This window comes from Lampetra planeri, chromosome 12, assembly GCF_965212315.1.
Source record: "Lampetra planeri chromosome 12, kcLamPlan1.2.h2, whole genome shotgun sequence".
Lineage (NCBI taxonomy): Eukaryota > Metazoa > Chordata > Hyperoartia > Petromyzontiformes > Petromyzontidae > Lampetra > Lampetra planeri.
Window position 1 is genome coordinate 6,721,731 of NC_136118.1, and position 23,935 is coordinate 6,745,665.

The 23,935-nt window shown below is 41.5% G+C and overlaps 1 protein-coding gene across 8 annotated transcripts in view; it reads right to left on the bottom strand.

Annotated features, from left to right (window-relative positions):
• The window catches only part of LOC144721594 (actin-binding LIM protein 1-like), a 92,791-nt gene that overhangs the window by 46,603 nt on the left and 22,253 nt on the right, over positions 1-23,935 (bottom strand). For 7 of the 8 annotated variants that reach the window (XM_078599351.1, XM_078599350.1, XM_078599348.1 and 4 more), the window contains one exon: positions 754-900. In XM_078599351.1, the coding sequence (XP_078455477.1) occupies positions 754-900 (147 nt within the window). Of the gene's footprint in view, positions 1-753; positions 901-12,355; positions 12,564-23,935 lie in introns of those variants that run through there. The other variant, XM_078599354.1, reaches the window with a different exon arrangement.

Below are 23,935 nucleotides of genomic sequence, written 5' to 3' on the forward strand. Positions count from 1 at the left end.
CCAAACAGATTTGGCGACAATGCATCCAGGCATCTGAATGCCCCTTGTGGTGTGCAACCATTGAACAGAACAGCTGTAGAGGCTCACTTGTTAAGTAAATTTATTGCAGTGTTTTACAAAACATAAAAAATACTTTATGAAGTCCCTAGATCAGTGTTCCTCAACTCCAGTCTTCATAACAAAGGGGGGGGGGGGCACAGGAGGTCATTCGGATTGGATTTGAGTAAACACTGCCCGAGAAGAAGCAGGCGGCACGGTGATTAGCCATTACAGGTGGCACATATCAACTTTAGACACTCACAGCGTGCCAATAATAGCGGGTCTATTTTAGTAGAGATACTTTAAACTTGAAAATGAATTTGTATCCATTTATATATTCTAATCGTGTGCATTCAGTGCCACGTGAGTCCTTCTGCTTGCGTTTCCAACATTTTGACACATGATAGCCTACTCTTAGTTTTTTCGGTAAAGTCACGTAGGTAAAGAACTCGCATCTTGGAATCCCTGCCTCACTTGATACAGCAAATCTGGCTGTGACGGTCCCACCTGATGACGGAGACTTGTGTTGCCTCCGAAACGTCGTGATTTTTATTATTTTAGTTTTATAAATTTTAATTTCATTTTTTACCTACGTGACTTGACCGAAAAAACTAAGAGTATGAATCCTTGCAGTCACGAAAGCTTCAAATCTAGAACATGATAGCCTCACAAGGATGTAATGTGTCCATTCTGGTGGGGGGGGGGAGGGATTACCTTTGCAAATGAAGCATTTGATGTGAAAGTGGCGATCCTGCACACGCAGTGCCTCTCCCTTGCAGGGCTCCGAGCATTTGTGGCACAATATGGGCGGCTTGTCCTTGCCCGAGGTTGGGGGCTGGGCTGCATCTTGCTTCGGGGCCACTGGGGAGTTAAGCATCATGAGAGGGGGTCAGAAGGAGCTGTTACAAATGAGTACATTTTTCGTAAAGTTACTTTTTAAGCTGGCAACAAATCACCCCGCATTGTCAAAAGTCGTCAAGAATCTTCTTTTAAAAACGTATTTAAATCCAAATTATCCACAACTATTTAAACAAATGGGGGAGAAATGTTAATATCTTCAGAAAATGCTGATGGGAAAAAAAACACATTTCATCGTAAATTCCTGAGACTATGACGCAGAATGTGGGTGGAGCGCGTGTCATACTTTGAGAATACTATTACCACCACGCGACTGACCTCATAGGGATACAAAGCATTGCCTGTCAGTTTCCACGCATGACGAATATGATGTCAAGATGTTACAATGCCTCGAAAAATGTGACAAACAGGTGGCATAGTTAACCGGGAAAGGGGTTGGGAGAAGAAAACGTGTAACCCTTGCGCTTCCGTGTGGAAAACAAATAAACAGCCCGGCCACTTTGGAGAATTCAGATTAAATCCTTGTGAAGGCTTCATAGTCACAACAACAGCCCCAAACTATGCCTTGGTGATCTGATTAAGCCATAGTCCAGACTTAGCGGGTGGTGGCTCCACAGACTTTGATCACGGTGGGATAATTGTAGTCACCTGCACTGCACCGATAATTTGGAACTCAGTCCTGCGCATAAGCCGACAAGTGGACCTACATCTTCACAATGGCTTTTCCAGAATGATTAATATTTTATTGCGACAGGAGACTACTGCTTTGTTGCATTTTTTTAAATATATTTTTCTGTTCAATATCATAGCGTCTCATTCAATTATCTACCCTGAGATTTGGTTCAACCCGGGAGCTCAATATAAGAATACATTATTTGTAATAATTCTGTGACCGAACATTCATCACATTTCATCTTCAAGTATCAAAACTCTATGCATACATATACATGGTGGTGGCATTCGAGATCGTGGTTGCTTAGGGTATCAATCTAAATCATAATAAGTCAGAGCCGTTTGTAAATCCACTGCTGAATGACAGTCTCGACCATGCCTCTCAGTCATGGGGGTTGTTTGACCATACTTAGCCAGACTGGTCCGTATGGGTTGGTGAAGGGTAGGCCAATTCCGGTTCCAGGTTCATAAATCCCTCGACCGATGTTATCGGTGGCGTGGGAATCAAACTCAGCTTTGCTGGGTTCATAATGTGATGTGCTGACCTTTTGGCCACCACCCCACCAACAGAAAATATTGGGGGATGGGCAGGGGGCACAAATAATGCATTTTACTGGTACCCCCTAACTACCCATAACAAAGTGGCAGAGGTGGGACAAAGTCATTGTTATGCAAGTACAAGTCGAGTCGCAAGTCATCAAATTCATGACTCGAGTCTGACTCGAGTCCAAGTCACATGACTCGAGTCCACATCTCATAGGTGGGACAAAGTCATTGTTATGCAAGTCCAAGTCGAGTCGCAAGTCATCAAATTCATGACTCGAGTCTGACTCGAGTCCAAGTCACATGACTCGAGTCCACACCTCTGCAAAGTGGTCAGAAACATCTCTTGAAATGCTGCCTAGGGCTCTTTCATTGTACTGTAAACCCAGCACGTGAGCCAAAACAACGCATGGTTGTGTTGACAGATGTAGTAAATAAAAGAAATTGCTTGTGTCTACTGATGGTTAAAAGTACTTGGGGGGAAAATAACATCAGAATGTTTTAAAATGTATCTTCATCAAATATAAGGAAGCCTTTTACATAATTTAATGTTGCAGATCGAATCCCTACTATAGGGAAGAAGCAAAGCCATGCAAGAAAATAGATTCGCCAAATGTCATTAAAGGATTGTATTGGATTCTCATCAAATAAATGCATGTGTACATTATTCAGGGGTGTAGCAATTTCTCACCCCTAATATATTGTACAAGACAGGGACCACAAATGCAGTTTCCTGTAAACGTAAAAACGATGGTGTTGCATGTCCCATAAGTTATTATCTCATGCCAAACCATGTATCTTTTTGCTGTCGAATTCTGACACTGAAATGTAGAGTTAAATAGTTAAATTGGGAGCTCGTAAAACAAAAAATAAATATTATTGTACCGTCAAAGCTGCTCTTAAGGTGATTTTTGACAAATATTTATCAGTGAAGAGTTGTAAATTGGCAAATGCATTTGTCACAACCACAATTTATTACATGTCAGACTAATTTCTTAAATTTGAAACTAATTTTAAAAACCATTCATTAGGTAATATTTTCTAAATGTAATTCTCATCAGGCCCCAAGGTATATCGTGTAGCTTCTCTTCTCTGGCAGCATTACTTAAAATGATAGTGTGAAATGTTAATCTGTACTCTGAGCTATATTTGTACATTGTGTATTGCACGGGGCCAGTCTCTAATTATAAAACACATCCACACAAAGCATTCCAGAGCAGCTACATGCAACCCACAAAGTATACCAAAGTAAATATCTCACACTGTTTACACAAAGCTGCACCTCTCTCAAGGCAATACCCCAACATCATAAACTCCCTTGGCATTCTGATGCAGGCAAAACAAAAAAAGAGAGATCCCTTCCACAAATAAACACTGGCCCAATGCATGGTTGCTTTTTCCGTACATGTTTACTGTTCAACGTAACCCAACGCTGCCACGTTCCTTATCTAATGTGGATGCCAGCTGCCCTACGCTGGCTCATCTCCCTGGCGAAATCACAGAGCCAGCATTCACAAACGACCAGGGGAGTTGCTTTGCAAGTCTGATTGTGCACATGGGTCCACGCAGCTCTGTAATCCTTCAAAGGCCTTAGCACTCTAATTAAGTTTGGCACAAATTGCATCAATCAACTTTGAGGTACGTAACAGATTTGCAAACCTAACCGCTAATTTTGAGACGAAATAATGGTATTGCGTTTAAGGTTGCGGATATTATGGGTCATGTAATTTTCGAATTATTGCGTTGTTGTTCTGTGAAAACGTTCGCTTGCTTTAGAGGCCTTCATCCAGTAGTGGACAGTGGTTGACGGTATTGAACTGTTTTAGCAGCAGTAATGGTGTCACCCCGAGCAAATGTCCTTCGGGCGAATATGGACAGCTTTCAAAATATCAGGATATGATTTATATTGCTCATTGCAATGCACAAGGGTGATTGCACAATATCCATTAGCGCTCAGCACAGCGGACACAAAAAGCTACCGCATCGCAAAAAGCCACCACATCACCGCTTTGTTTTGCCATATGTCAGCACCTCCCACTGAACACTTACTCCCACAAGGATATGAGACGATGAAACACGAAGCGTATTTATTATTTTTCACTATTAGGTTAGTTAACTTAAAAGGGAAATGTGGTCATGGTAGAAAATCTAACAAGCTAATATATTTAATGAACTGGAAACACAAATCGATACAAATGCTAACGACTATAGTAACTAAGAAAATACATTCACCAAATACGAATTACTGCAGTGCATATATTATATATTTTAAAAGTTATTTATGCTTTCCTAGAAGTACAAATATTTGTGTAAACATTTTGAAAAATGCTAATTTAAAAAACTTGAAACAAAGAATAAGGCGATTGGAATGCTCCAAAAAAAGATTTTATTTCCGTAATTGAAATGCTCTGCTGCATTCTCCTCTTCTATTCCCTAACGAGCCAATTACATCCACTTTAACACCAGTTCCTTCCTGTCCATTTTAATAATAGGTTTGTGAATGAGCAAGCTTTTATTAAACACAAATTCTGTACATTAAGACCGGATGTTGACGTGGTGTAATGGTTAGCACTGTGGACTTGCAATATGGTATGATTCGATCTCCTGGAAAAAAATCGGCGAGTTTCTTAACTCTTTCCCGTTCCAACGACGTACAATTTTTCTTCCAAATTCTATTCCGATTTTTGCACGTTTATGTCAGCGGAACGGAATAGATTCCGAATGGAACGGAATCGATTCCCAACTGAATCAGAAGTAAAAGGCCACGCGGGAGGGCGTGGCATAGTTTGACGCCAGCTATCAGTGTGGTGGTGTCACTACAGTTCTCTGCGGGGAGTATATGTCTTTAAAAACAGCTGTGCTACGCAAATTAACGCCGAACCGCTTGCGCGTTCCGAATTTCAGCGGTGAACGGGACCCACCCTGCAACTTGCAAACGTCTCGGTAGGGGAAACGGTAAAATCCCCCCTACCTCTGTCCTATCAGTAATATGAATGGGTACTCCACAGTTAGTCGATGGACAGGTTACGTGCGGTGGGGTAACACGTGGGTACTCCGACCTCTTCCAAGATTCTAGATTTGAAGCTTTCGTGACTGCAAGGATTCATATTCTTAGGTTTTTTTGGTAAAGTGACGTAGGTAAAAAAATTTAATAAAAGTAAAATTAAAATAAAATAAAAATCACGACGTTTCGGAGGCAACACAAGCTTCCTTCTTCAGGTGGAACCGTCACAGCACGATAGCTGTATCATGTGAGAGAAATTCCAAGAAACAGTATTTGTATATATACTGGTTGAGGGTGGGAGGAGCCAAGGTAGGCCCTGAATATAATTTTTTTCAGGGCCTACCTTGGCTCCTCCTACCCTCAACCAGTATATATACAAATACTGTTTCTTGGAATTTCTCTCACTTGATACAGCTATCGTGCTGTGACGGTTCCACCTGAAGACGGAAGCTTGTGTTGCCTCCGAAACGTCGTGATTTTTATTTTTTATTTTATTTTAATTTTACTTTTATTAATTTTTTTACCTACGTGACTTTACCGTAAAAACCTAAGAATACTCTTCCAAGATGTCTAGCCAGAATGGAAGAGTAGGCTAAAAATGCCCAATAGAGGTGCTCTCTAGGGTTTCCCCTACTGGAGGCCCTACCCCCACAGCATGAGCAACTCCCTGCAGGGCTGCACCTTTACCTTTAATAAGACGACCGACGATTTGAACCCCATAATAAAATATAAAAAGTTAAATTATACGTATATTTCAAAGCCAAGCGTGAAAGTATGCCACTGTCAGTTTCTCCTCGTACAGTATATATAACACTGTCAAACTGCTCTGATCGGTAAAGTCTGTGGTGTTGGACAGATTCACAAATTTTACCATTATCTGTGAATTGGCACTCCCATTAGCAGATATTTCATATGTAAGAGGAAGGAGTCATGGAAAGTCACTACATTTATCCCTATTATCCGTGAGAATCCACAGATTACAGAGATGTAGAAGACGATGATGGGAGCCTAAGATGATGGTGACAGATGAACATGATAACTTCCGTCCCTAACGTAAATGCTACCACTACCATCGCCTCCCGCTGCTGATGATTGATGAAGACATTGATGATGGTGGCTTCAAACACCAGTCACTGTCACTGAAACGGCTAATGGGACGCGTGTTAGAGTGGCATCCCAAAAGGTCAGCTATCACTTAAAAGTCGGCACAGTTTTGCCTCGGCGAAAGATGGTGCCGTGGTGGCAATATGTTAACTATCTCGCCTGGTATGCAGGAGGTCACGTGGACTTTTCTCCAGGTCCTCTGATTTTTCCCTCCACATTTAGAAACATGTGTTTAGTGCATTTGACTGGTGTAAATTTCCACATAAGCCACTTCGTTGAGCTATTATTTTTTGCCAGGTCGCTTCTGAAAAAATAGCTATAAAGCTCATTGGGCCTGACCTGGTAAAATAGAAATAGTTTAGATTTAGTTTAGTTTATAGGCGGGACATCGTAGGACACCTCACGGGACAGTGACAATAGACCAACAACTGCGGAATCAAGATGACGATGAAAATGTGTGATCGCATTTGATGATGTTGAGGATAATCTTGTTTTTCCTGACATCTTCAGTTGCTGTCAATGCTGCCGCAGTCATAAAGTCCAGATCAGTACGTTATGCTCCAGTACACTGCACTGTAGCAAGGAGCAAATGTATGATACACAGAGTGATCTCTGATAACGGTTGTGGTACTATGTGCTAAAATAAATCGAATGACTCACCATTATCACTGATAAAGAGTTGTTTTTCCAATGTATTTTAGGAAGAATGTTTGTTTTATGTGCAAATGTATCTACTATGGGGTTCATTTAAAATGTAGTATTTTGGGCACGTGGCAACTTGGAAGCCATGAGATGGCAGTATTGTTACCCCCTGATTTGTTTCCTCCCAGTAATGTGGTTTCCTCCCACATGTCAAACACGCATTTATGGTATTGGCCAAACATCAAAACGCAGAACCTTCCAGTAAATATTATCTTGGTACTCAATGAGGCTTTTCCTGGGTGATTGGTATTCACACAATTGGCATAATTTTTGAAACAACAAATCACACATAGTATGCACCCAATAGACTGTATTAATGGTGGTTTAATATTAATACCAATAGGTTTTTTATCACTGCAATATGGAAAAGTAATATGGAACAATATCCTTGCTTTCCGAGGTTTAATGAAGTGGCTCAAAGCTGTAAATGTAGGTTGAGTTTGAGGATACCAACAGTATTGTAGTTTAGAAATTGATGTTCAGGAAACAAGACAGCAATACAAATGTAAACACCCTTTGCTCCTAACTATTCCCATTGTTTTAAAAATTTGTCCTTGAAGACCACAGGGCAAGCACCATCCAAGCCGTGGTTTCCACAAACATGGAATTAAATGAATGCCTTAAGCTTGCATTAATGAGAAAAGCTCACTGCAAACTGTTATCAATATGGTGTTCTACATTGACAAAATGCGTCACTATAATTTTTTACCAAAATGAATGCTCAAGAAACACAACTCCACCAAAATGTTGTGAAACAACAACTGTTGGGACGACTTGACGAATACGTACAATACGTGATGCCAAATTGACAGTTGTTAGCATGCTGAACTTTGAACCCCAGCCACAGAGTTTTATTCCAAGCCACGGTTAACATCAGTGTCAAGTGATATCAAAACCAGTCCTACCCTTCCCCACACTTCTCCAACCCTTGCTGACCAGTGCAGTGAATGATGATAAAAATGGCATGGCGAGGCCTTCGCATATAGATTGAGAATTACTCGTATTTATGATGTATTATTTTATACAGAGTATCTACATATTACAAATCACAATACTGTTTTTTTGGGTTAGATCGCGTAAATATATGTGTTGTTAAACCCGCCACCACCCGACAGCCAACTAGTAAGGTTTGGTCACGGCAACAGAACATGCCAATTCGTTGCTAGTACTGCACACCGGTGTGTTGGAGAGCAAAGCCACAACATTTACAATCCGAGTACGACATTTCACCAATAATTACAACTAGCTTCATCAGGCGACAGCCAGATTTGTTACAAATACTGTATCTTGTAAATAACCTAACTCCTTGAAGGAAAATGTGTTCTGCTTCGAGTTAATTCCTTGGGATAGCCAAGCCATGAACTTAAGACCACCCCACTTTAACATTTTATGTTCATTCTTAACATAACCTAAATTCCTGTGGCCATCCATAATTCCGTCCATTGCAGCAGCCTAAACCACTGGGGTTAACTAACAAATGCATGTTCACTTGGGTAATGAAAACATGATCTAGAAATACTTTAAACAATGTACTCTATTGCAATTTTCATTGTTGACTGTCAGTCCAACTCACTGCAGAATGTCAGTGTTTTCAGATTAGATTTACAATGTAATACAATTAAAGACATTACACAATAAAACACTGATAAGGATTTACAAAATAATATTGAAAGCTTTAAGAATTTCCACCATTAAATGTTACCCTTACCTAGTTTATTGTATGCTGGGTGGATGATCTGTCATTGTTAGATGATGACATGACTAGTTCAACTGTCATTGATATCAAATTAACAGCACGTTTAGGATTTACAACACGGAATTATATTCTCAGTACTGTATGATAGATTAAATAATTATCGGGCCTTTGCCACCAAACTGCTGGATGAAGCTCCCACCCCCCATGTGATGTGAGGCACGTGGGTTTGTTTGACTATATTTCACCATGCTGGGCATTCCAAGTTATGTTGGTTCAGTGGATATCACTCACCACTGATGTTTTCCATGGTTGGGAATCAAAACGCAGGTCGCCTAGTTCACAATCCAATGCCATAACCACTGTGCCACCACTCCCACCACTGTACTACAGTGTCTAGTTGACTGTACATGCACGTTTACATTTTTTTACCACAATAGACTATCAATATGTAATTTCTAGAACCTCTAACACGTAAAAAAATAAAACCCATAAAATATAAATCCTTATGCGGTTTGGAAAAATGAGCCCCTTGTAGTGCACACAAATAGAATGGCATAACATGCATGCCGGAGGCTGCTATTTTTTGCATGCCACAGAGTGCATCCTCTTGTCGCTGTTTGTGGGCGGTCACACACACGTACACGTCACAAAGGTAGGGGAAGTGTTGGAAAGGGGCCAGGAATTTTTGAGATTTGCCAAAAATAAACCGAGCAGGCAATTAACTGGTGGCGCCGATGAGTGCACGCGGCTGGGGCGGCTGGCCGACAGCTAACGTCACCGATATCAATAGACGTGCTCGGAATTCATAATCCCGCCTACGGGAAGCACAGTTCACTCCGCATGCATTTATAGGGCAACTCGAATAATGAGAATGCGGCAGAGATGTTAGTTACCACTGAATCAAAGATGCCATTATCACAACGTATTTAAATACTACAATAGTAGTATATATAGGCTCTTTGTCAAACCACTGCTGGGTGAAGGCCTCCTCTACATGCCATGTTGGGCATTGGGGTTGTGTGACCGTACTTTACCACACTAGGCAGTGCATGTCGGTAAGAGGGGGCCTAGGAATGGTTCAGACATTGACACTCATCACTGATGTTAGCCTTGGCCAGAAATCGAACACAGGTCTCTCTGGGTTCATAGCAATGTACTCACCAATGTGCCACTACTCCCACGTCAATAACATATTTAAGTTAACATAGATCACAACGATTGGTGTTGGTCATATAATATGTATGTACCTGAATTACACTGCTCCCATACAGTACAATGTTTTATAGCTCCTTTATTGTGCTTTGAATAAAATCCACCCAAGGCTTTCGTATAGAGGTGAAATATTCATAATCCAGATTTCTGGAATCTTCATCCGAACGTCTGCTTCCCGTCCCGAGAGCCCTGAGAGGGGAAGGCAGCAGGACGTGTGGGGATGCTAGAGACCGGGGTATATTTACATAATGTGGAATGTGCCCGGCATGTAAGAGGCGATCTTAATTTAGGAGCTTTCGTGACTGCAGGAATTATTCTTTGGTTCTTTTCGGTTAAGTCACGTGTAAAAATAAAATAATAAATTAAAATAACATTATTTTAAAATAACATTATTTTAATTTATTATTTTATTTTTAGACGTGACTTAACCGAAAAGAACCAAAGAATGTAAGAGGCGATTTTGGAACTTGAGAACCCAACATCACAAAGTTTTGGTGATGGGAATATATTCCGAACAACAAAATAGAGATGCAAACAAATATTGTACATACTCATTTGGGTGCGGCAGTGGCGCAGTGGTTATCCCGTTGCAATACTAATCCAGCGACCGGAGTTCGATTCACGACCCAGCTAGCAGCAACGGTGAATGATACTGAACAGGTCCTGGTATCCCCCGTTCACTGACCAGCATGGTGGTCAGTGCAGCAACTTTATTTTTTTACCAAGGCCCTCCGTGGATCATTCTTGTAAAAAAAGGGTTTTTTTCGTTTTCGACCAGTAAAATTTGTCACCGGTCACATATTCCTGCAACATGTAAAGCGTGTACCGATACTTGTAGCGCGATTGATATAACCACGATTGTAACTAACATCTGTACTGTATAACATCTGTACCATCGCAGGACGCCCATGAAATAAAGCCCAACATCTTATCGGGCCCTTCGTGCTGAAATTAATAAAATCTAAATCTATAATCTTACGGCTGAAAGTTTCATACCAGTGTCAACAAATAAATACATTAATCAACACCATGAGGAGCCTTCACCAAGCAGTATATTTACAAAGGAATGTTACGTAGATGTACAAATTATTATTGCTTCAAATGTCATGCAACATATCTGATTCCCTTCATTCAGTTCAATGGTGATTCATTTTAGAGCCTCCAGATTCAATATATGCACAATCCTGTATGGAGAAAAACTAAAGCAGAAGGGCCATAGATGTGATATTAAAAAGCAATCATCATTACCAAAACAATTTAACCAAAATTGTATTGATTCCATGTAATAGCCTTGCTGCAATATTGCACCATGTTCCAGTTTACCCTTTGGCATCTCACAAAGGAAAATAAACGACTGTCAAATTATGCCGAATAAAAAATATTCAACGTGAAGCAAAGTACCATACAGTAACAACAAAAATCACCTTCCGTTTTGCGTTTGTCATATCAGTTTCCTCTCATTTAGAGGAATGTTTGCATTTTTACTTGTCAGTAACATAAATCCGTACTGGAAGAGCATGAAAAACATTGAATGCTTTTAAAAGGGGGCACTGTGCTGAAATGCCCTGTTTGCAAGACAACGGATAGAAATGTTAAGTTATTACCAAAGCATATTTTTTACGATCACATTGCACGTACACGAAATATGCTTTGAGGTTAACTTTCAGCTACTTGACATAATTTAGCAGCTGTGAAGGAGGCTGTGTTTATAGCAGACAGATGTCACTGCCAACCTTTGAATTCCTCCGAATGGCTGCTTTTTTTCGGCCAAAGCAAGACATTTAACACATACCAGCGTTATCACACATCACAACATACCCCAGCCAAGTACGTTTAAAAGATTACACCTATGATCGGCATGGCCATTTATTCAAGCCACTGCATCTGAAATAATAGCCCAACACCAATTTGCCATATATGCATCAAGTTATAATTTGCGCATGAATGTGGCCATTTATTTCGGTGGCAATTCATTTCCACGAACGCTCCTGAGCGCACAACAACACAGTGTGTGAAACGGAGTCACGTGACTGATGGAAAATCGTACGCAGGTAAAAATGTGTGAATCTAAAATAAGCACCATTATAGGGCTGCCGCTGTTGCCGTCAAGTGACGAACGCCCAAAATTATTCCATAAAATTGCAAATTATGGAATAAAAATGGGCGGTGGGTGGGAAACATCACCACTACAATTACACGTCGTGATGAGTCAAAATGTTTAAAGCCCTTGTCAATGTCACCATCGTAATGGCAAATCGTACTGCACGCCACACAGGTAACATTCCAACACATTTGGATGCTGTATAAATCCACAGCGTATAGTGCATTGTAACACTCTCTCTCTCGAGGTTTTTTTTTCAACCAACATGTGTTCTGCAGCCATAATGCACCATGATTTATAGAGCTTAGCCAAGAATTAACATATTCTGAAACGGACTACATGCAGAAATGTTTGCAGTCTATACATTATAATGACAACAGCCACGCCACAGAACAACAAAGCAGACTCATCTTATTTTTTTTACCTTGTCCGTCCAGAACCACCATTAGCACCGGTTGTCTTCTCGATTGCCGGAGGAAAAAAAAGGGGGGCGGCGGGGCCCGGGGCGCGCAATCCTCCTCGCGCGCAAAACGAGTGAGCGTCTCTTTTATTGACACGGGTGAATCCAACTCGCAGCAGCAGCAGCCGCTGTGTCAAACGCTGCTGCCCCCACAAGGTTCCGAGCGAGAGCTTGAATGCGGATCCTCCCCACACGCCCCTCGGCAGAAGCGACGAGGCAGGACCAGCTAGCGTCACGCCCAGCAGGCGGACAAGCAACCCACGCACGCACGCACGCGCACCCTGCGCACGTATTGCGTTTCGTCATGGGCTCTCTGATAATTCGGCACAGCTGCAATCTGTCGTCAGACTGTTCCCACCCCAACCCACCCACTCCTACCCCAACCCCCCAATGGATGGCTGCCTCATCTGCTCTCTGCACCCCCCCCATCCCCCAAGCATGCTGCGACGACGCTTTGCACCCCCGCTCCTGCACACGAGCAGGCGCATGATGGGTGCGGCTCGGCTGAAGCATTTCAGTGCGGCCAAATCGAGTCTCCATTCACGCCATGAGCTTATCAGTGTTAGGCGAGGAAACACAGGCCCCCCCCCTCCCCAGCACAACAAAAAAAGATAGAGACATGTCGTTTGCGACTGATAGTTAACCGTGGAAGTAACGGTCTCCTTGAGATATTTGAATCAATAAACAGCTACATATGTACATATGTACATAATTTGACATTACACTGTGCCAATCTTGTATACGATTATTGTACTTGGATTATTGGATTATTAATGTAAATGTAATGAAAAATGAGATTTGGTTTGACTATTTATAATTGTTATAAACATGCCAAAATAATGAAATTCAATGTCATTCATCATGTGTCCATGTTTAAGTCACCATGATCGGCACTGAAACATATACATTAAACAGCAGGTAAGAGAATAGTGCATGTTCCTATGTAAAAATGCATCGACTCATCGATTAATATTCTTTCTTTAGCTCACCATACACACATCGATCCATCAGTGAAAAATCAATATTTTTGGATGCGTAGAGCAGTATAAATGGGCACACCGAAATAAATTGATTGGCTGGTGGCATGTTGATATTCTAAAGTGGGGGTGCTCCCATCACTTTAAACAAGTCTGGCCAATATGGAAGAGTAGGCCAAATACCTTCTAGCAGCTCTCGAGAACTCTCTTTAGTGGAGGCTCTTCTGCCAGTAGTGGCGTAAGCAAGCAACTGCAGAGCTGAAATATTTGCCCTTTGTTATGAGTAGCGCATAAATGCACATCCTAAATGTTGACCTTTTACTGAAAATGTTTTCTAGATTTATTTACTTTTTGTTCAGACATGTCAGAAATCGTAAGGGCAAGTGTCAATGTTTTCACTTGAAAATCTGTCATGAGAGAAAACTGAAATGACAAAAAATTAAATGGTGAAAATCAGATTTGTTTTTATTGTATGGTAATGCATTTTGAACAAAAAAATGTTAATGTCATATTTTTTTACGTGGGAAATCACTCATAGCAGCAGTGGTGCGTTTATGCATCTGCCAATCAGTTTGATTTCCACTCACAGCTAACGTCAAGCGTGATATCTGAACCAGTACTCGGCAACTCTTTCACAAACTCTCATTAACCAACGCGGGGAAGTATGCTTTTATAATCCCCATGACCAACACAGCTTAGGGAGGGCTTTATCCAGCAGTAGACTGACCCAGGGTGGTAAATCAATTATTTATTAAGTAATTTATGAGCTATTAATAGCTCATTAATTAATAGCTCATAAATGGGGATTGAGCATACTTATTATCGCAGAAGTGACTTAAAGTGTTTCAACTTAGAAAGCTTTGTGGATTTTATGCCATTGGCCAACTGCTAGGCCCATTGAATGGGATATCCTCACAATGGGAAAGGTAATTACACTTCAATCAAAATATCTAAAACAAACTTTTGGGATTCATGAAAAAATAACGCTGATGATTCTCTCAACCACAGTGAGCCCATTATCTGACAACACCCACGATGCAACATCACCTACCAGAACATTTCAGACACTCCCTGTAAACCTCAATATATTCTCAAGGAGGCAAATCACCCAAAATGTCAAAATCGTACTTTCCTCTCAGTGCCAGTACAGGCGTGTCTCACTTAACGACCGAGACACGTTGCACGAAAATTACTCGGCAAACGAAAACGTGAAATGACCATTAGCTCCCGTGTTAAAAGCTGAGCTACGTTTCAGGCACATTTTCCACTTTTGAACAATTTTGTTTACGTGTGAAATACGAATTATAATTTTTAAATAAAGTAATAAAACATCAAATGCAACACTTACACATTAAGGACCACAGTGCAATATCTCCCATATAGCCTTCACAGACTGTTGGAGCAAGTGCTGTTAGCGAGCGCCGATGAAGACCGGTCAGGCACACGATGGGTGGGTGGCCAGCACCATGACCGGCCGCCTTTGTCTCACTAGTGGCGATGATTACACACCAGGTACTCATTTGAGGCTGAGTCCACCTAGGAGAGGCCCAGGACCGGTTCAGATAATCGTCACTGGTGTTGGCCATAAGCGGGAATCGAACTTGGGTCGCCAGGTTCGAAGCGTTACATGCTAACCGCTACCCAACCGCAACAACATAACGCGTTATCTCCCCCTGCCCACCCATTAGTGCCACCATACAACCAAACACATGCGCACTCAGCACAGGAGAGTTGGTAAACAAACAGCTGCGGGCCATCATGTGCCTGCTATCAATCGGTATCTGGTCGATAAGCAAATTTTTTTTCTCGTTTTGCAAACAAATGGTTCTCAATTCAAATTGTTCGTTATAGCGAATTTTCGTAGAAAGAACACTAGTTAAGCGAGACTCACCTGTATTCTTATTAATCAACCTGCTCTTTTATCTAAAAAATACTCTAACCTGGATGAATACCTGACAGCGAGAAGAGGCAAAGCGAGTGGTAGCAATGGCACAAACAACAGCATTTGCACAACTCTACCAGAAGCTTCACAACATAGGAGGCGAGAAAATAGTATACCGTTTGGCAAGGGCCAGAGAGAGAAAGACCATGGACCACGTGAATCTCGTTAAGAACAGTGAAGGATGAACAATCTTAGATGAAATAAAGGTTAGAGAGAGATGGAAAGAGTACTTTGAGAAGTTGCTGAATCTGGAAAACCCAAGACGCGAAATGCTTGATGAACATCAAGGAATTTAAGTAGTTGCAGATACTCGAGCCAGATACTATAACCAGATACTATAAACAGAGAAGAGGGAGTGGAGGTTCTGGGGAGCATGAAACATCAAAGAGTTGAAGTAGTTACAGAGACTATAGCCAGAGAAGAGGTAGTGGAGGCCTCTGGGGAGCATGACACATCAAAGAATTGAAGTAGTTGCAGATACTATAACCAGAGAAGAGGTGGTGGAAGCTCTGGGGAGCATGAAACATCAAAAGGCAGTGGGGCCACATGAGATTCCAATTGATGTGTTTAAATTAATGGGAGTGAAGGGGGATGAAATATTTATGGGGCTGTTTGGGAAAATCTGGATGGAGAAGACAATGCCGGATGCGTGGAGAGAGAATACATTGGTTCCCATCTTTAAAGGGAAAGGCGATGTACAAGAGTGTGGGAACTACACAGGAATAGCCTTGATGAGTCATACCATGATACTCTGAGAAAGGTTCATGAAAAGGAGACTGAGGAAGCTCGTGGATATTGGCGAGATTCAAACAAGGAAGGTCAACAATGTATGCAATCTTTGCACTGAAAGTATAGATAGATAAGTTCAGAGAGAAGAAACAGGACCTGCACATGGTGTTTATTGATCAAGAGAAAGCACAAAACAGTGTGCCGAGAGACCTCATCAGGTGGCGTATGAGAAGAGGTATTCCTCAGGTACATGTCCGGCTGATCCAGGATATGTATGAAGGAGGGAAAATGCGTGTGCAAAACAGCTGTGGGGTGTCGGAGAGCTTTTAAGTCAAGCGGGAGTGAAGCAAGGATCCGTCCTGAGTCCCTTCCTGTTCATCCTGGTGCTGGACACATTAACGAGAGATATTCAGAGGGAGTTCCCCTGGTGTATGCTGTTTGCAGGCGATATTGTGCTATGTGATGAAAGCAGAGGGGTAGTGGAAGATGATTTGAAGATCTGGGTTCAAAAGATTGAAGGTAATGGGTTGAGGATCAGTCGGACAAATACGGAGTACATGGTGGCAAATTTCAGTGGAAATAATGCAGAAGGATTGCAAATTGAAAGTGACCAGTTAATGTTAATGAACAAGTTTAAGTACCTGGGTGCAACGATGTGTGCTGACGGATCACTAGGAGAGACGAGAACAAGGGCTGGATGGCTGAAATGGCGAGAGATGACTGGTATGGTGTGCGATAAGAGGGTCCTCCCCACTTTGGTTGAAGGGAAAAGTGTACAAGACGGTGGTGAGGCCGGTGCTGTTTTATGGGGCCAAGTGCTGGACACAAGAAAGAGGAAGGACCAAGCTATGGCAGTCACAGAGATGAGAATGTTGTGGTTGATGTTGGGTTTAACAAGGAAGGACAGGGTGAGAAATGAACAAGTGAGAGGAAAACTCAAGGTGGTAGAAATCACAGAGAAAATGAGAAAGGCCAGTGTGGTTCAGTCATGTTGACAGACAACATGAAAATTAAGTGGGACAGAAGGTGCAAGTGGAAGGAAAGAGATCAAGAGGAAGGCAGAAGAGGTGGAGCGATGTGGTGCGATCGGACATGGTGGCCCGAGGAGCTGAAAGAGAGATGGCGGAGGACAGGGCAGTGTGGAGAAGGTTGGCAAAGACAGCGGACCCCACATGAGTGGGAAAAAAGCGTGGAAAAAATTAACCCGTAAAAACAAAGTTTTTCACTATAAATCCTTTATATGCGTGTTCAATGGGCCACAACCCAGCCCACATTGGTCTTTGAAACGGGCGGCTAGAGTCCTCTCGTCCTCTGGCTTGAGATGGCTGCCACCTATGGGTCAGATGATTGCCTGCCACCATTAAGCAATTGGTAATTTAATATAAAAAAAAATTCCTAAAAAGTGTAAAATTTTGGAAAAAAAATTTCACGAAAATAAATTGTCACGCACAACGAGTCTGTGTGCAAAATGTCAGCTCGATTGGATCACGGGAAGTGGGTTAAAAAACGACCGAAAGATTTGCACGGTCGTAAGCGCGCAAGCAAGTGAACTTAATAAAGGATTTAAAAAGAAGAAGACCCTTACCTCTTCTCGGACGTCTGGCCAGCATGGAAGACCATGTTAAATACCTTCAAGAGGGCCTCTCTGTATGTGCCCTTCCACTCGCATTGGCAAGCAAAAACAGGACTTCACATTTACCTACTTAACTTAATGTAATTTCACTTAAGCAGACATCCCATACCTGTCATAATGTTCTGCTACACTGTCCTGCAATCAGCTACGTATGTCATATCCTGGATGAGATTCAATTCAAAACCTACTATTACTCGGTTTTCCACTTGACTTTTGTACTCATCTCCATCACAACTATGTCTGGGGACAAGTGTATTTATTTGTAATGAATGACATTCGTGTGAATGTTTACCAGTCAGCTGCCACTAGGCAAAGGAAAAAGAGGCCTCGTGGTGGCACTGATGGGTGGGTGGGGGAGCGGTGGTTTGGGGTGGCAGCGATAATTAATTAATTGCAGACGCCGAGGACAAGGCAAGCACTGTGGGTCTTTATGTGTGGTATTACATTTGATGTTTTATTACTTTATTTTTTTAATTATAATTTATTTCTAACGTAATTTTTTTTTTCAAAAATGTAATATTTTGGGGCTGAAACGTAGCTCACCTTTCAACCTGGGAGTCAATGGGAAAAATTATAATTTAACGAGTTTTCACTTCACGAGCAATTTTCGTGCAACGCATGTCACTCGTTCGGCGAGACATACCTATATTTGCGCAAAACGTAACACTCTACCGTCATAGTAATCCATGACAGTGGATGTCAATGTTATCTCGGGTTACCCTCATACGGAGTGGTGAAGGCACTAAACAAATACACGATAGCCCTACACAGCTGTGGGACAGCAAACATTCCCACCACGGCTTACAGCAGGGACGGTCAAACTTTAGCTCACCAGCCGCATGCAGTTCCCAGGCAGTTCAAGTGCAGCTTGATACAGGTGGAGCTAATTTGTAACATGTTCATATCCATCCTATTTGAAATAATAAAAATGTGTGCAAAGCAATAGCGGATCCAGACATGAGTACGGTAATCCTGACGCTCTCACAGATTTCTAAATTCAAAACTCAACAGCCAAAAAGCATGACCGAATTGGCCATGTGACCACCCAATGTAAGCTACTCGGCATTTTGCTTGTGTATAAAACTAAAAGAATAATTTGTATTTTACCAGGTAAAGTCCACAGAGTTGTACAGCTCTTTTTTTGGAAGCGACCTGGCCACGGATGACAGCTCAACAAAGTGGCCTATCGTTTGCCAGTACAAAAAATATGAGAATAGGTTTTCCCCTTTTTTCTAGAAACAAACAGGTGTTAAGATGTTGAATTAAAGCTTTCGTGACTGCAGGAATTCATATTCTTTGGGTCTTTCGGAAAAGCCACGTAGATAGAATTTTTTTTTTTTAAATATCACGACGTTTCGATCGCAACACAAGCAATCGTCATCAGGTGAAAAAAGATAGCGGGAGAGCTGCTGAGGCAACTTCTCCCGCTGAGGCAGCTCTCCTGCTAGATTTTTTCACCTGATGACAATTGCTTGTGTTGCGATCGAAACACCGTGATTTTTTTTTTCTATCTACTTGGCTTTACCGAAAGACCCAAAGGTGTTAAGATATTATAACACCAAACTGAAACCTTTTACAAGAAATCATGTCTGCATTAACCACAATACTTGTGGTCAGAATGCAAAAAAAAACGTACTCTGATAATTTATGCATGGTCCTTGAAACTGATTGGTCCACACCAGACAGCTTTCTTTTGAGCCTAGTCTCAAAACGGTGTTAGACCAGAGGACGCCAAAAGACCAGGGGATGCCAAAAGGACATTTATAGCAGCCAAATACTCTAAAACGCATGATTATAAATGTGGAGGGGAAAAACTTAAGGACCCGGATAAAAACCCACACGACCACGGGGAGAACATGCAAAGTCCAAATATACAGGCATCAGGGTCGGGATTGAACCCACGACCTCCTGTGTACTAGGTGAGGTAGTTAACATTTTACCACTGCTGCACCTAATGCACCTCGTAGGGCCCAATTTTTCCCCCCACTCCGCTGCATATACAGCTTCTGACTCGTTAAACCAACCCTATCTGTAATTAAAATGCAATTTAAAACTAATCAAACACCACCTGGCGATCGTCTCGTATGCTTAATCGCAGTACAATAAACAAGCATAGCAATGTGATATAATATAGCCACAACGACATCCAATGCAAAATAAATGACATTTAGTCACTTAACTACATCGTTTTATGATTTCCATGTTTAATGCCATTTCTTAATTTACTTCATTTGTTGTAGTTTTGCATGTTAAAAGTATTAAAATCATACATTACATGTGAAAATCCACAGTCCTATGTTAATCCACAGCTGAATGAGGGCCCTTCTAAAACATGCAGGTTTGTATGGGTTATTGACCATTCTTCACCATGCTGGTCAGTGCAGGTTTGTGAAGATAGGGAGCATAGATGCACAGTACAATGGATTTTGCTGCACTGCCCTCTGCTGCCCTCAATGCAGCACAAGCCCCACAAACTGCCTGTACCAGGGATCGGCAACAAAAAGAGCCATTTTTTTCGAATTATAAAAAAAACCTAAATATTTCAAGAGCCACAATGCTGGTAAATGCAAGACGGTCCTTATTAAATAATGTCACGAAGAAGCAGTGCTTAAAGAAGCGCGTGTGGCTCCGGAACCGCAGGTTGCATACCCTTGCCCATGGTGAACTGGACTCGCATGGGCCATTGTAAACTGGATTTTCATGGTAAACTGGACTTCCATGGTCAGGGGTTAGCAACCAAAATAACAATAAGCGCCATTTTTTCCAAGTGGCACACTGAACCAAAAACTCACCGTGGGCCCAGGTGGGTAGGAATGCGTTATAGCCGTAAGATAATTCACAATCCCTTGCTTATACTGCACTATACTTATTTTGTGGAGAAGGACATTAATTGGTGCTAAAATGTGTTAGTGTGTCCATGACTCTGTGTGTCTCCATGTCTGTGTCTTCATGTCTCCGTGTATATCTCCATGTCTCCGTGTATCTCCATGTCTCAGTGTGTGTTTCCGTGTTTGTTTGCCCAACTGCACATGCATGACCGAAGCAGTTGAGAGGGCCTGGGGTCTGGGCTGACAGCTGTCGGTCACACTGTGTCACGAGCAATGGAGGGAAGGGTGGGGGGGGGGGCCTTGAAGTTTTTTCGTGGAATTCCGAAAATAATGTGGCACATTTCGATTTAAAGCTTTCGTGACTGCAGGGATTCATCTTCTTGGTTCTTTCGGTAAAGTCACGTAGAAGGGAAGTAATAAAATAATAAAAAATAAAACATAATAGAATACAATAATTGACCTGAAGACGGCTGCTTGCGTTGTAGCCGAAACGTCGTGAGAATTATTGTATTTTATTATGTTTTATTTTTATTATTTTATTACTTCCCTTCTACGTGACTTTACCGAAAGAACCAAAAAGAATGTGGCACATCTTGGACTTCGCTGCAGCACATCCATGTGCCCCGTGGCACACCAATTGCAAGCACCGTCTTTTGTTACAGATGTTGTACAATAATAGGGTTTTTCCATTATTACTATTACGGTATAATTTAAATAAACATGTATTCAATATCACATTCTGCAGCACTCAGTCCAACTTCAAGTTAAGCCAAGCACACCTCTTTACCCCCCGAAGATTTAATCAAACTTCTCACGATTACCCCAACTGTATGTGCCAAGTCAACATTAACCTGATAATCTTCACACGGAAATCGGCACCACTCCACCTTAAGTCTCACAGAAACCTATACAAGAATGCAGCCAATGTTGGCACACTGGAACGCCCAAAATTAAACGTTACTTAACTGCCTCCCGGCCTTCAATGTGGCAGCCCGAGATGTTATTCTTTAATTAACTCCAATATAAGAAGAACAACAGGTCTGCAATAGCAAACACTGCAAGTTAATCACTTAATTACACGTGCATCTATCATCAATAGTTACAGTAACATGTAATGCGTAATACAGCTGTTGATACGACAGGGCAGGTTCAACCCATTGCAGTCGGCGTACCGGATGTTCCACAGCACTGAGACGGCTCTACAAAAGATCACTGCTGACCTCTGCAAGATCATGGATGACCGGTGCACCGCAGCATTGGTTGGCCTTGATCTCTCCGCTGCCTTCGACACCGTCGACCATGAGATATTCATCAGGCGGCTAAGGTCAAGGTTCGATATATCGGGTACGGCACCGGGGTGGATTGAGTCATACCTACATCGATCACAGTTCATCAAGCTGGGTAACAAACAGTCATTGCCTATGCCCTGCCTAGTTGGCGTGCCTATTTTCAACATACGTCTCTCCGATCACTGATGTCATCTTATGGCATAACATCAAGTTCCATCAATATATGCTGATGACATGGAGGCTTGGTGGTGAATGATTTTCCAATGCTGTAAAATATTATTTCAGAAGCCACTGGAGCTTTGCACTTTAAAATCTAGATTTTAAACTGATTCCTTTAGAACTGCTTTTTGTGTTTCATTTGTTGTCCTTCCCCCGCACCTTCGATTAGCACAGTTAGCTACGTACGTTCAGAAAAAAAGTTCAACTAAACATTCATACATTATAAGACAAATTCAGACAAATCCTGGGTGCTATGAATATAAGTAGCCTTAAGAAAGCAGTTGCAAATGTAAAGTATAGTAAATACTGTCGCAATGACATTTATTCTACTGTATGTCTTAGTTGTCACAAGCATTTGCATTAAATATACACCACCTATATGATTTACGGGAACATCTGAATATTGGACATCCTTTCCCAAACATTTATAGATCTGGGTATATAGCAACGCAATTAGTTGGGCCATATTTCCCTGAATCTGAAAGTGAGTGGTACATACTCATTAATCATTTATATTCCCTTTCATGGTCTGTGTCCTTGGAAGTGGCAATCACTCAAAGATGGAAATGAGGTTCGCATACATTCAAGCAGGCACAAGCCATGGACCACAAAAGGTTTAGCTTTAATAGTTCCACATTTACATAAAATATTAGCCTCGTCTAAAGTGTGTATCCCAGTCTTATTAATTATCATCCATAAGCCTGCATTGCCGTATAGCAATTTATCCTACAGGAATCTATAAGCCCATTTTAACAACGTATCGGAATGCTTCAGGCATCCTAGATTTTTCACATTTGAACAACAGTTAGCTTTCCTGTGAGGAAATATTCGTAGATTAAAGTTGCTATATAAAAGGGTTGACCGAACACAGAATAGCTTGACGACGTGAGAGATTGGTGCCAGAAAGACATACACAAGACAGAGGAAATTGGAAACAAATTATGAAATGTGCAGTGGACACCTACAGGCTATCTGCCCGTGGATAATGATGACAAAAGGGGTTTAACTATGAAGTGCATCACACTACAATGATACGTAATGTACAAATTGTGCTGTTACTTTATTTACTTATTAGAGCTGGGCTGTCTGATTGCATACGTAATTGAGTATATCGATGATTGGTTCCATTGCTGGACGAATCGGTTAACACGACAGTAGCCGGGTGGCCAAAAAGTCTCACCCACGTGTGACGCTGGACGGGAGATAATGGGAGGGGCCTTATGACGTCATTTATATCATGAGCCGCGTCACGTTGGGCATAGTTTGTAGGGGCGGCCGCTATTTTTAAAGGGTCCGAGTAAGCAGAGGACAAAAAAGGTGTCGATTGTTAATAATTTTTTGATTGATTGACAAAACTAAATCATCGTAGTTTTAAACATTTTTAAATCGTATATACAGTGTGTTTGCCCTTTATTATATGCCATAGACATACACTACTGAGTAGATAAGCACTAATTCAGTTACATATTGGGCACAGACTCAGTTGAAGGCAATAGGATTTTTTTCTCTGGGGGAATGATACTAAACATAGATGATGGTATATTTTTTTAGTGACATGATGGAGGCACTGGATTGATCTGCCCGTCTCCCATCTGTTATTAGATTTAGACATACTGTACTGATTTCCAAGTAACCAGAGCAGAAGAACTTGTACACCTGCAGTGACCAAATCAGATATAATCTATCGGCACTTTAACACCTCATCGAATATCCATTGTATGCTAGTGTGCATATTTTATGCAAATTTTACACTTAGGTCAATTGAGTGCACAAAACTCTACGTAAGTGCCAAATAAAAAACAAAACTAGAAAAACAATGAAATGACAAAATAGAATCCTCAAATGGACATAAAACCTTGAATTATGACAATTCATGGAATAGATGGAAGGGGCCTGAGAGTGAATCGTTGCACGTGTAATATTTTAC